The 14,268-nt window shown below is 51.5% G+C and overlaps 1 protein-coding gene across 1 annotated transcript in view; it reads left to right on the plus strand.

Annotated features, from left to right (window-relative positions):
- The first annotated feature begins 1,354 nt into the window (after positions 1-1,354).
- The window catches only part of RASGRF1 (Ras protein specific guanine nucleotide releasing factor 1), an 88,533-nt gene continuing 75,619 nt past the window's right edge, over positions 1,355-14,268 (plus strand). Inside the window, exon 1 of the mRNA XM_054042833.1 lies at positions 1,355-1,630. Within this exon, the coding sequence (XP_053898808.1) occupies positions 1,355-1,630 (276 nt within the window). The remainder of the gene's footprint in view (positions 1,631-14,268) is intronic.

Consider the following 14,268-nt stretch of genomic DNA (forward strand, 5'->3'; position numbering starts at 1 on the left):
CCACTGGCAGGGCCCTGTCCTTCCTGCTGGCCAGAGAGGGAAGGGATAACACCCCACCGCATCCCCTTTCCCCTCCCCTGCACACAGCTCTTCCCGGGCTGCTCCTGCGGTTTTCTTCCACTCTGCAAATACCGAGGGGCCAAAATGAAGGAATTGCAGGAAATGAAATTAGCCCCATGGAAATAAGTAGAGGGGTCTCCCTTTGTCCCCCTCCCCCACCTGTTCCTGTGCTCAACTGGCAATAAACGAGTGGGTGGCTTGGAATCTCCCCTGGGGTTGGGGGGAAGCAAAGGCGCTAACGCACCAGGGAATGGTGAATGCTTTGGCATGCGAAGGGTGGGTCTCCGGAGGGGACATTGTTTACATTACTCCAGCCAGGCCACAACCCCCCTTACCATGTAAACACAGGCGGTATTTAGAGGTTAACAGATTACTGGGCCATTAATCAGGTAGACTCCCGCTTCTGAGCCTGGGCATGTCCCTGCTCTCACGGGGAGGGTTACACTGAGGGGCGATGGACTCCTTCAAATCCAAAGCCAACTTCGCTGGCTAGCAAAGGACCGCTGGAGCTTTGCAACCCGGCTGCCCGTTCTCCTGGCCTCCGCAGGAGAAGCTGCGCCTGCCCGTTCCCGTGTCCGCTCCCCGGGCGGGGAGACGCAGCGCTCCCTGTACTTTCCATGCAAGTGTGTAGGCGAGGAGGAGAAGCTAAAAATACCGCGGGCTCTGCCATTTGGGTACCGACGCCGCACGCCGCTGGTGCGGGCTGGCCGCGCACCTGCGCTTCTCCGGGTGGCCGGGATCGCCCGGCTGCAGCCTCAGGCGGGGGCCGCGGGGGTCCGGCGAATCCTGGCAGCGTGACCCGCCCCGCGCGTGGCCCGGCGCCAGGGGCGCTACTTGCGCCCCGTGTCCACGAGCCGGGGCTCTGCGCGCGGCGCTGAAATTCGCGGTGCGCGTGGGCCGCGCGGAGCCCGGGGCAGGGCGCAATGCAGCGGGGCCCGCCCCGCCGGGCTGCGGGCACCCGCCTGCCCTAATCTCCCTCCCCCCGGCACGGGCAGCGCCCGCCCTGCCATGGAGACGCGGCCGCCTGCGCGCCCGGCAGGTCCCCCCTGCCCGTAGCCGGCTGTGCGCGGCTCGGTCCATGGTGCTGCGCTTGGCTCGGCTCGGCTCGGCTCGCATCACATGACTCCCCCGCTGGCAGGATCCGGGGCTCCTGCATCCAGCCGCGCTGCCAGCCGAGCGGGTCCGTCCCCAGCGCGCCGGCCGGGGGCTCTGCAGCAGGCGGCGCCGGGGCTGGGCGCGGGCATGAGCCGGCGGCCGGGGGCCGGGTGAGCACCGGCCGGCGGCGCCGGGCACCATGCAGAAGGGGATGCGGCTGAACGACGGGCACGTCGCCTACCTGGGGCTGCTGGCGAAGAAGGACGGCAGCCGCCGCGGCTACCTGAGCAAGCGCAGCGGGGACAACACGAAATGGCAGAGCAAGTGGTTCGCGCTGCTGCAGAACATGCTCTTCTGCTTCGAGAGCGACTCCAGCTCGCGGCCCTCCGGCCTCTACCTGCTGGAGGGCAGCGCCTGCGACCGCGCGCCCTCGCCCAAGCCCTCGCTCTCCGCCAAGGACTCGCTGGAGAAGCAGGTCGGTGCCGCGCGGGGAGCGGGGCGGCCAGTGCGGGGCTGCGCCGCTCGGGGCCCCGGAGCCCGGCTCCTGGCGGGGCGCCACCCCGGGCACGGGTCAGCGGGGGCTGCGGCAGGGCAGGGCCGGGCACGGACCGCTTCTGGGCAGTGGGCATCCCGGCAGCGCGCCAGGGACCGCCCGGGTCGGGGAATCGCAAGGGCCAGGCTGCCCCGGAGACCTGGGATAGAGTGTGTAACCCTGTGTGCGCGTGCAATAGAGAGGGTGCAATACAGTGCGTGTGCAACGTAGTGTGTGTGCAATGCCGTGTATGTGCGTGTGCCATACAGTGCGTGTGTGCAATAGAATGCATGCAACATAGTGTGTGCACGCGTTCGATATAGTGGGTGCGCGTGCAATAGAGCGTGTGCGTACGTGTGCAATACAGTGCGTGTGCAATGTCGTGTGCAATAGAAGGCATGCACCATAGTGTGTGCGCAATATAGTGCGTGCAACACCGTGTGTCTACGTGTGCAATATTATACAGCGTGTATGCACTACAGTCTGTGCACGCTCGGTCGGTAAAGCCCCGGAGGTGCACAGGTGAGCGCGCCAGGTAGCGGTGGGGCTGCAGTCGCGTGGGCCGGGCGAGGAGGGGGCTGCGCCGGGCAGTGGGCGCTTCGTGCCCGCAGTGCGAGCGGCAGCTGGGGCGCGCTGCGAAATGCACCAAAGGGCAGGGGGCTCTTGGAGGCGCTACCGAGGCGCAGCGGCGAGTTAATTCATTAGCGTTAAGCTGGGGACTCTCCGGAGAACATTTCCCGACATTACGGGGAATCAGCCGGATTTAATTAGGCGGGTCCTTGCAACGCAACGGCGCCCTCCGATGGACGGAGAGCGGAAGCGGCTCTTCCGCAGCCCCCTCGGCCCGCAACGCAAAACCAGCTCCCGCTGCGCGGGCCCGAGCCGCGTTTCTGCGGGTGCGGCTGGGAATGCGCCCTGGGCGCAGCTCGGCCTCTGGCCCTGCCCGGGCCTGGGGGCCTCGCAGCCTGTGCAGCGCAGGGGAGGGCTAATCCTGGGCATTACCCTGGCGCCTAGGGACAAACCAAGGCTGGGCTCCTTTGTGCCAGGCGCTGCACAAACCCAGGTGGGCCCTGGCCCAGGACAGGGTAGAACCCTGGCAGGTGCACAAGGGCAGGGCAGCAAAGACCTTCGTTCGGGGGGAGGGTGTTAAAAAACCCACTAAAGGTGTTAGGAAAATACCCGAGGAGTGTGGGGCTGGAACAGTCCTGCTGGGCCAGCGACTCTGCCGCTGCTGGTGCATGCCTGTTCCTCGCCATTTCTTTTCCAGTCGTTCGCATGAGTTCAGGGCCTGATCCAAAAGCCCATTGAAGTCAATGGGAGCCTTTCCACTGGTTTCAATGGACTCTGATCAGGCCCTTGCAGTTGACACCTTCGCTGATGGGGAAACTATCCCACAAGCAGGATGTCAGATATAACAATACAAAAGTGACTTGTCCCCTCTGCTGTCCCCCGCCAGGCTTGCAGATGGGCTGGCAACTGGTCTAAAGTGCCCGGCATTTGTGGACATACAGGGCCTCATTGCTTTTCAAAAGCCTCAGCCCAACGTCTGATGATCGTGTTGTGCTCTAGCTGTGTGCCCGCACGGCAGTGTTGACATCTGCCTTCCGGAGCGATGCGCACGGGAAGACAAGTAGATGTCCACGTGCTGTCACTTGTAGCCATAATTAATCTTGGGCGCCAAACTGCGGGTGCAAATATTTGGTGCAAAATCACATCTGACATGCCAGAGGTCGGTGGGACGCCCTTTGAAAATTCAGGCCCATTATGTTTGTCACCTGAGCTTTGTCTCAGTACGAAACGTCAGAAAACTCTCTACATGTTTTTCTAACAAAAGGTCCTATGCTAGGTTCCTGTCATCTTGGAGGCACTTAGGGGCGAGACTCTCGCATAAGATAACATTTCATCAAGCGTTGCGTGTTTCCATTGTGCCCATTAGGATATCATCTGCCTGAATTGTGGTGTGTCTCAAATAAGGGAGACGTTCATGCAAATTCTACAGCTACAGGAGCAAAAAATGTGTTTTCAAATCTGTGAATGCCAATCCACATCCCGAATTTACCAAATTATCCCAAGCCAGCTCTGTTCTATGGTGTAGGCAATAACTGATTTATTATAATGACAGTCACAAGTCAAATGATATCCTTTAAATGAAGTTCAACACCTGGGTTAGAGACCGTACAATCAAGCATCTCAGAAGTGTCAATAAGGATTCATTTCTCGTCATTTGATGTCAAGTCTGTGCATTGTTAAGAATCCCAATAGATTGTGGGTCTAGTCCTGAAGTTCTTACATAATTCTTCCTCCGGCAAAACTCTCACTAACAGCTGTGAGAGCGGCTTGAGTCAGAACTGCAGGATTGGGTCCCCAAGGGGAAGATTTAAAATGTGACATAGTCTGGTGGAACAATCAGTTCTTAATTGGCTCCAGATGAAGATGGAATGATCAGCGCTCAGAAAATAGCAATATTGAAATAGTAAGTCTGTGCTGCAGCCCTGGTACACCCTGGCAGATTTTGCTGAAGGAAACCTTTCCAGCGTGGGTTAGGGTACACATTTAAATGTCCTCAGTTGCAGTCACTGGGCCTTCTTTCAGTTGTTTGCAAGGCTGAGCAAAAGGGAAAGTTTTATTTTCAAATAAGATGTATTTATAAAGGTAGGAGAGGAGCCTGGCTTCCTTGTATCTAGGCTGCCTGGAGTGTCCTCAGCTATCAATGGGATTTTCACAGGGCCATACCAATTCTAACAGCCCACCTCCCTTTAGAATGTAACTTGCTAGATGTTCCTGCTCGCTTACACCATGCTGGCTAGCTGCATTATCACTGTTTGTATTTGTTGTAAGGAGCTCAGAGCCATTAAGCACTAACGTAAGAATGTCAAAATCCCTTCAGATTTCAAACTGCACCTAGAAAAATGATCCTAGAGGTAAAGGGCGGATTGTTATCTCATGCTGTACTACGCGCCTGCCGAACCTGGATCCAGCACAAATACTTCGGAGTCAATGAAGCTGCATTGATTGACACTGGTTTTGGATCTGGCCCGTACTGTCATATAATTTGTTAGAACAAACAATTCTATAAAACTACTCAAGCAGTTGAAGGCCTATTGCTTTGTAAATGAACGAATCAGTGCTTTAGATGAGGCAAATGGCAGCTAGTTGGATGCTGGGTCTGCAGTGTGTTCTGTCAGAGACAGTGGAAGAAGAAAATGGTTAGCAAGATTTGAGGTTTGCAGCTCCCGAAAGGCAGGTAGCTGAAGTCTGCAGAATGAATGCAGTATTTCCTTAATGCATCCCTTGAACAGAACCGTCTTCCAGGGACACAGGCCTTCCCTTCCGTTCTAAGGCTAGATCGGTGAAACTAATTGGAAAGGAAAAGTGCTGAAGACTTTTCCAGCATTAGAAATGGTTGTTTTTTATTTGTTGCCTATGGATACTTTTCTCTCTAGACAGCTCTCATTAGAGCCGTGTGGAAGATGGAAGTTCTGTTTTGCAAAGCGTTTTGAGATTTCAGAACATGGCTCCGTTCTGAATCATTGTGAAATTGTTTTGGGTCATTCAAAACATTTTTGTTTTGACAACATTATATCATTTTTGTTTTGACTTTTATTTTGTATTATACTTTATAATAATATAGAAATGATGAAATTCTATAATTCCAAAATGAAAAGCCATTTCAAAATGAAAAATCAAAATGTTTCATTCCCAATACGTAAACATGTCCTGTGATTAATTTCCCCCCCCCCATTTTTCCCTAAACAAGTTCCAGTGAAATTGATCTGATTTGTGTTTTGATTTCAACTGAACCATGTATTCTTGCATCTGAAGAAGTGAGGTTCTTACCCACGAACGCTTATGCTCCCAATACTTCCGTTAGTCTTAAAGGTGCCACAGGACCCTCTGTTGCTTTTTACAGATTCAGACTAACACGGCCACCCCTCTGAACCATGTATTCCAGCAGACTATGGTCCCATCAAAGTTTCTCTGCCCAGCTCTAGCTATCCCACTCATCCCCAGAGTCTCTGAGCACCTAGTCTGTGCTAAAGAGACTAGTCAGAGGGATCTTTTCTTTTGCCGTCTGTGCCCTGTTCCTGGGTTACTGTGTGTTTAGAAATGATTGTTGTTGGGAGCTGGTTTGGAAGAAGCTGGCCTGGTCTTCCAATCTGGGGGCAGTGAGTTGTGGTCATTCTAACCAGCTCCAGACTGAGCCCGCAGTCTGGACAGCTCCATCTCCGGGGCAGCTCTTTCGTCCTAGGATTCAGTGTTGTTGAGTTTTTGACCATGGATGAAACATCAACAAAAGGTTCTGGATCTCCAGCTGCAGTGGAGGATCCTTTAGCACCCTTTGTGCTCCTCTGATCGAGGGTCCACTTTGCACCCATTGGTGCCAGCTGCCAATCACCCCAAGGGCAGCCAGAGATCACGAGGGTGCAGGGACACCAGCCTCCACCCGGAGCTGTGGTATAGAAGCAGTCCAGTAAGGCCATATCACCCAGGGATTATAATATATGGAGATATACCTATCTCATTGAGCTGGAAGGGACCCCAAAAGATCATCGAGTCCAGCCCCCTCCTTCACTAGCAGGATCAAGTATTGATTTTTGCCCCAGATCCCTAAGTGGCCCCCTCAAGGATTGAACTCACAACCCTGGGTTTAGCAGGCCAATGCTCAAACCACTGAGCTATCCCTCCCCCCAAGGCAGAACCATATGGAGCCAGGGCTGCTGGGTTTACGGCTGCTTTGTGCAGGGGAAGTGGTCCGGGGCCCAGAATGAGGCTTAGGCCCACTGGAGAAACCTGCAGAAAAGTAGATTCAGTTCCTTCAATTAACCCCACTTGATGTTATGTTCATGATTACTGAGTGACATAGGAGACAGCACATGGGCTAAACAGATGGGGGTATTTAGGGTCGCTGTCGGGCTATTTATGGTTTATGGTCTGAGTTCACCAGTGTGCTAAAGAGCAGTTGAAGGGATGAGTTCCGCTTTCGAGGATTGTCTGGGCATCACTGTATGTGAGCAGGGCAACAGAAAGGAATCTGAGCTTTGTCCTTTGTGCAGTGCTGGCCTGGCTGCACGGTCCTGGTCCGACACGGATTGCGGGGTGTGCACCTCTCAGTAACACCATTTGTTTGTAGCCAGCAGCTGTCTCCACATCTGTTACCTGAGTGTGTGTGGCGTGGAGTCAAGGAGTGGGGCTGGGCAAAACCTTTGACTTGACATTCAGATCCAAGGTTTCGTGAACGAGCGCTGTCTCGCTGGAGCCATTTTCCCATTGGTGAGACTTGTGCCAGACATGGCGTGGGTGGTTCGCCCTATCAGGACGGCTATGGGAATTTGAGGAAGCTTTGCACTGTGTATTGTAAATGTTGAGTTGAGTTGGTCAGTTGGTTGAAATCACATGGGATTTGTTCTGGTTTCCTAATTGGCTGGATCGACTGCATGTGGTTAGGATTGCAGAAGCTGTCGGGGGAGAGGCTGTCTTCCTGCTCTCCCATTTCTGATCCTCTTCATTCTCTCACACAGCCCAGCCAAGTCCTCCATTCTCAGCACCACCAGGAAAGGGGCATTCAGTGAGCGGAGATAAAAAGCCACCGTGGTGGGGTTCTCTCTGCAGGCCCCAGGGCAGCACGTAGACAGGTTGCATGAAATGTCAAAAGAGGGTCAGGCAGAGTATTGCTGAGACGCAGGGCAAACGTCCTGCTCATGTCCCCATTATCCATCGCCGTGGTCTGATGGCGCTGCTGGGGGACTGGAGGCCCTGTGCTGCAGCAGATCCCAATCGTGGTGGCTTCATCCCAGGGGCACTAACATGCCGGCGTTTGCTTTATGCCATGTTGGGCATGCATGGCTTCAATAGCTCACCCGGGCCAGCGGAAGCTGCAGGCAGCCATGTCCCTGTACTGGACCATGGCACCAGTGCAGTACAGACAGTGCGTGACAGCCTGTGCTCTATGGACCTGGCCGTGTAGGGAGTCACTGCTATCCACACCGAGGATGTAGCTGGGTGTGTGCTGTGTGACCCCCAACCGCTGCAGCCGCTTTAGCCATCGGAGGTTCTCCTCCAGGGACCGAGGGTCCCTTCCCTGAAGCAAGAGCTGGGGGCCCCACAGAATTTCGCTCTGCACTGGCTGCAGGAGCGGGATAAGCAGTGCATAGCCATCCAGCCTGCAGAGTTTGTGTGCTGCTTTGTAGCTCTCTGGCAGCAATGGCCCCTGCGATGGGGTGTACCAGGCCAGAAGGGGTTAATGAGAACCTGTGGGCTCAATCAGTCCCGCCCCGCTACACCTGCAAGAGGTGTCAGGCCTGGAGGGAGGAGTTCAAGGGGCTGAACCCAGCTCAGGTGGGGCTGATCAGGCAAGAGAGCAGCCCTGGTTCTCACTCCAGGAGAGAAGCCTGGCGGGAGGCAGGGAGCTGAGATGACCTGCTGGCAGACCCCTGGCAGAAGCTGGGCCTGCCCCAAGAGAGACGGGGAGGAAAGCTGGAGGGGGTGAATCTGCCCAGGGTTCTCCACACTGGTGGAGGGGCCTGTGGGGATGCCCTGCCAGGGACTAGAGAGAACTGGCCTGCAGCAGAACCAGCTGGGTGGCAGGACATGCTAAGACGCTCTCCAGGGAGCCTGGGGTAAAGGTTTAGAGCAGTGGTTCTCAACCAGGGGTACCTCAACTCAGCTAGACATTAGCCTAGTTTTACAACAGGCTCCAGAAAAAGCCCTAGCGAAGTCAGTACAAACTAAACTTTCATCCCGACAGTGGCTTGTTTATACCTCTCTAGGTGCTATACACTGACATGTAAGTACAATATTTCGATTCCAGTTGATTTATTTGATAGCTATATGGTAAAAATGAGACAGTCAGCTATTCTTCAGGAACAGTGTGGCTGGGACACGTTTGTATTTTTATCTCTGATTTTGTAAGCCAGTAGTTGTAAGTGATGTGAAACTTGGGGGTACGCAGGACAAATCTACCTCCTGAAAGGGGTGCAGTGGTCTGGGAAGGTCGAGAACCGCTGGCTTAGGGCACGTCTGATACGCTGGGTGCCCAGGAAGAGGCCGAGGCAAAGGTTGGAGACAGGGCCAGGTAGCAGGTGGTCTAGAGGAACAGCAAGGGGGGTAATAAGCAGGTGAGGCCTGACAACAAAGGGTCTCTGGACTGGAACCCAGGAGAGAGGAAGGGCCAGGGTCCCCCACCAGGCAGCGGGGAAGGTGGAACGGAACCCCCCTGACCGGGGTAAGGGCTGTTGAAACCCCTTCCAATACTGGGATAAGGACTAGCCAGTCCAGAGTCTGACCAAAGGCCCCAGGTGAGATGGCCGGCGGGTTGTTGGTTGGACTATTGGCTTGCTCTGGAGGGGGTGAGAGACCACTGCAGGTCAGAGCAGCTGTCAGCAGGGGCTGCAAAAGGAGGGGAACCAGCTACCTCACGCCTCGCCATGAGGGGTGAATCAGGCCCCTTCAGTCCAGCAGCCCTGAGCAATGTCCCCAGGCCTACCTGGCTCTGCAATATGACCCAGGGAAAGCCGCAAGAGCAGCATTGATGAGACCCTTGGGCCTAGACTTACCTGGTGGGACGATCATGTGCTTCGTGCTGTTCATAATTCTGGGCGGTGACAGTCTCACCTCTGGCATGATCCCCAACTGCTGAGCGCGTGGTTTTGGCACTCCTTCGGGGCAGTTTTGGTACGCAACGTACATGGGACGGGACACAGGTTAACACAGCAGGGGACGGACTCAGCAGAACCCCTGCACAGCGGCAGACCAGGGTCTGGCCATATAAGCTAGCCGGGGTGGGCACATGCTGCTGCTCTGTGGGACTGAGCGGAGGAAATGGTACATCTACATGCTGCTTTAAATACTCTAAAATACCCTGATCCTGTTCATCTGCAAACCCTCTCTGAGAGGTCTGTGCCCCGGGTTTCTTTTAAAGTCCTCCTCCTGATAATACAGGTTATGCTTAGCCAATCAAAGGGCACCATAGCTGTGGGTGAGACAAATTACACCTAGGCAACAGAACTGAACGTTTGATGAAAGAACAGGAGTATTTGTGGCACCTTAGAGACTAACACATTTATTTCAGCATAAGCTTTCGTGGGCTACAGCTCACTTCTTCAGATGCATATGAAGAAGTGGGTTTTAGCCCACGAAAGCTTATGCTCAAATAAATTTGTTAGTCTCTAAGGTGCCACAAGTACTCCTGTTCTTTTTGCGGATACAGACTAACACGGCTGCTACTTTGATGAAAGAACATCTAGTGCTCGCAGTGACTGGTCCAACCCATAGACTAAAAAATTCTTCCCCAAATTTGTCACATCAGTCCAAAGAATGAGGGAATTTGAGGAAATCAGTCTTCTTGCTGGCTCTCTGTGCACAGGAAAAGAAGCTAAAGTCATATAATTTATTCTCTCAGTGGTAATCGTAACACAACAGAGAAACAATAACGTATGAGGCAAAGCTACATTTCAAGCCGAAAGCTAGATTTATTGCCATTTACAGCCATCACCTTGAATCCAAAACCACACTGCTGGCAGTGGGATCTAGAGCAAATGAATGTGTTGTATTTATGAACTGTGCAGTGCAGGGTTCGCTAAATGTCCTAATTTACCACAAGCAATCAGGGGCACATTTTTCAAAACACTGACATAGGAAAGGATTCAAATGTGCCTTGATCAATACAGTTCCCTGTTGTACATCATCAGAAATGCAAATCACATTTTAATTAAAATAGTTTCTTGCACAGTTTTCCCCTGTCTGTCACATGCAGCTCCAAGTATATTTGTTCATCGCACAATCAATATTAGACACTCAAATACCACTGAGCCCTCCATCAAGTGCAAATTTTACCAGATTCCTGATATTTTCCCAGCCAATATTGTGGGCCAAATTCTCTGCAGGTGGAAATAGGCACAATTCTGCTGCAGTCAATGGACCCGCACTCACTTAGAGCTGCTGGGAATTTGGCCTTGTATTTCTGGCATACAAGTAACAGCTACCGTTAAGCAGTTAAGATTTTTTTTTTTAATTATTTTCTCTGTTGCTATTAACTTGGGGTAAAAATCCATTATGTGAAATCCTCAAAATCAGTGACAAACTCTCCGTGACTTCAGCAGGGCCCGAATTTCACCTCTTGTGTCTTTTTTACTTTTGATACTGGGAAAACTTAGAGCATGGACTTGGCCCTGCTCAGGCCCAGCTTGGTCCGTCCGTCCTGTCTCTGCCGCACCAGAGGGTCAGATTCTGCTCTCCCAGTTGTGCAAAGCCCATTGGCCATTTCTTTGTTCACACACCCAACTATTGGCCTCTCATTCTGGCGCTGAGAGAGAGTTGTGGTCGGAGCACAGGCCTGGTGTCAGGAACACAACGGTTCCAATCTCAGCTCTGACACAGGGATGACTAGGTGGGTTTTGTGACAGGTTCCCCCCTGCGATGCCACTTGGAACTGGGGTACCACTGAGCCCACCTGACCCACCAGTCTGGGCTCCCTTTCACACTGTGCTGCTGTGACAAGTTGCCACGCTCTCCAAGCCCGCTCTTTCACCAGCACACACACAGGTCAGGACAAACCCAGCTGCAGCTTCACACAGATGCTGAGAGCAGCTCTGCATGGGAAGGCTCAACTAAGGAACTGCCCCGTTACTCAAGTTCACCCACCCCTCTAGAGGGTAAACCCCAAATGATACCGTCTTGCACTGCACAGGGAACTGTACAGCGTAAGCTCATGAAGTTCACCCCCTCCCTCCATGTGGAGGAAGATGTGCAACAGCTCTCTGCCCCCCCGTCACGAGTTGTGATTTCCGCACACTGGGTTTAGACCAAGCAAAAACAAGTTTATTAACTACAAATGATAGATTTTAAGTGATTATAAGGGATAGCAAACCGATCAAAGCAGATTACCTTAGTAAATAAACAAAACCACAAACTGAGCTTAACACACAAGGTAGGTAGGATATGAATTAGCAAATTCTCACCCTGTGTGATAAACAGGCTGGCAGATTCTTAAGGCACAAGCTGCCTTGGCTTTCCCAAGCTATCATAGACAGGCTAAAAATCCCTGTAGCCTGGGACCATCACTTCCCACAGTTCAGTCCACGCCCCTCAGGTGTTTCCAGGTGTGTTGTTGCAGGGAGAGTGAGGTCCCCCCATGATGTCATTGTCCCCCTTTTATATCTTCTTCCCACTTGCTGGGAAGCTCTTTTGCTGTGACCTGGGTCAAACAGTTCCCATTGTGTAGGGCTATCTCTGAGAGGTTTCTGTTGTACACAGTTCCTGGGGTAATCCTTGTGCTTGTGTGTATTTCCTCAATGAGCCATTAACATTGTTTGGCCTTTTTACTGTCGTGCCTGAAAGGCTGCTTGTGGGTGTGTTCAACCTTGCAACATGTTTCAGTAACACATACATACCCAAACTTCATAACTTCACATACGACGATAGCACATACAATCCAATGAGATAGTAATGTCTTGCGGATCAAGATTTTTAGAATGATACAGGACGAGGCGCATTTGGTACAAAACACATCCTAATTACATGACGGGGTGACTGTTGGAGTGCCAGGGTGTCACAGGTTTGAACAAGTCTCTTAATCTTCCTGTTTCATGGCTACAGCGAGGAGAACGGGGACTTCTTCCAGAACACCTCAGTGACAAGTGACATTAGTAACTGTGCAGATTGCTTTAGCTAGTCACATTTTCAGAAGCACCTTGGTGACCACCGGTTCAAAACATTCATTGAGTCCACATCCCTGGAGTTTCAAAACGATCCACACCCCCTCCCAGGCGTGCAGGGAGGATTAATTAGTTATTTTGTACAGTTATTACTGTGCCAGCTCACACTGAAGTTTAGGGAAGATGGAATAAAGCTGCTGAAGTGACCAGGTGACCAACCAACCAGACTGCTCCTGGCTGCATGGCCAGAACCCTCCTCCAAAAGATTAAGGCCAAGTTTTTCACAATTGCATGACTAATGCTAGGTTCCAAAAGCCAGAGCTAGACCCCTAACTGAGTGGCCTGATTTAAAAAAAAATGGGGAGTATTTGATTTGTTGGGGTTTTGTGATTTCTTTTTTAAACGAAATTATAATCAACATTTTTATCAAAATAGTTGAAATCATTATCAAAATGTTTATTGAAACGTGTCATTTACTGAAGACTGAATTTTCAGAAAACCTTGGTTTCTGATAAACAAAAGATGTTTTTGATTTTTAAAAAGTAATAAAAATTGCAAAAAATGAAATATTTTTGAATACATCAACTGGTTCGGGGGATTTGTTTTCAAAAATTAAAAGGTGATGGTAAAAGGCGGTTGTGTAATTAAGACAATCTTTTGTTCAGAAAATTTCCATCGCCTCTCCTGAGCCTGCAGCTGTTCCCGGGGACGTTAGGTACCCAGCTTTGGAAACCTTGGCCTAAGCCTCCCTAACATGCTGGAGATCCTGTAGAAATGTAAAAGCTTTTAATTTAAAACGTTTTCTAGGCTCCCTCATCATTAGCCAAGACGGCTGAAATAGGGGGAGCATGTCAGAAACTCAACTTCCAGCCAGTCAGTGTTAGAAACCTGAATTCATCCAGAGGCAATCAGAATTTTGAACGTATTAAGCCTTTCATGTACGAAGTCACAGACTTCCCTGTTTGGTTTTGAGACATGACCCTCATGTCAGTCCTTCCATTTTTTCAAACGCTCTCATCTGACCGATCTCTAAAGCCTGCTGCCAGAGACCCAGCTTGGAATAAGAAAGATACTGTCCCTGACTAGCACAGCCACGTCAGCCCCAGGACATCCTGTGCTGTACCACTCAGCGGCACATCCCCGGCTCGCAGATTCCTTGTAAAGAGGGTGAGATGCTGCATTAATCAGAACATTAATATGTAAATCTTTTACTGAGCTATGCATGTCAAATATTGCCAGGCTTAGGGGCGTCATATAAGAGTGATAAGTTTCTTCCAGTGACTATTTTAATGAAGAATAAGGACCCTGTATATTAACACACTTCATTTTCAAACCCCCAATAAGGTGAAATGGTGTATTATTTGGGGCCTTCCCTTTCTGTCTAGCTCCCAGCAGTCGTCTGAGTGCAATGTTACCTGCTCACCTGAGCTTGGCTAGGTTTCCACGCTGACATTCACATTTACCACATAAAGAAGAGACACAGGGGATCAGCTTTTCCATTCCATTGCTCCAGAGGCAACTAAGCACATCATCACTGCGTCTCCCAGGGAGCAGACACCATCCCACAAGCACTCCTCTCATCTTCATTCCAGCCCTAACCTGACAGGAGAAAGCGCTGCCCAGACTCCCAGTGCATTCGAAATCAGCACAATAATTAGAGCAAGGTAGGAGAATTCAAATGAAAGAACTCAGACCTGGGAATCAATGCAGGAGAGAGAGAGAGAGAGAAATTGATCACCGTTAAAACAAAACTAAATATTGTGTTACTACACAAAGCAAAGGAAACAATTAGGATGAAATTCACGCCTGCACAGCGGGGTTAGCTCCAGAGTGGGGCAATAGTTAAGTCCCAGCAGGCTTATGCACCCAAAGGCTGAAGCGAACATAAGTGGTGCCAAGATCTAGTACAAGCTCTCTGCAGAAAGCTCT

Source organism: Malaclemys terrapin, chromosome 10, assembly GCF_027887155.1.
Source record: "Malaclemys terrapin pileata isolate rMalTer1 chromosome 10, rMalTer1.hap1, whole genome shotgun sequence".
Classification (NCBI taxonomy): Eukaryota; Metazoa; Chordata; order Testudines; family Emydidae; genus Malaclemys; species Malaclemys terrapin.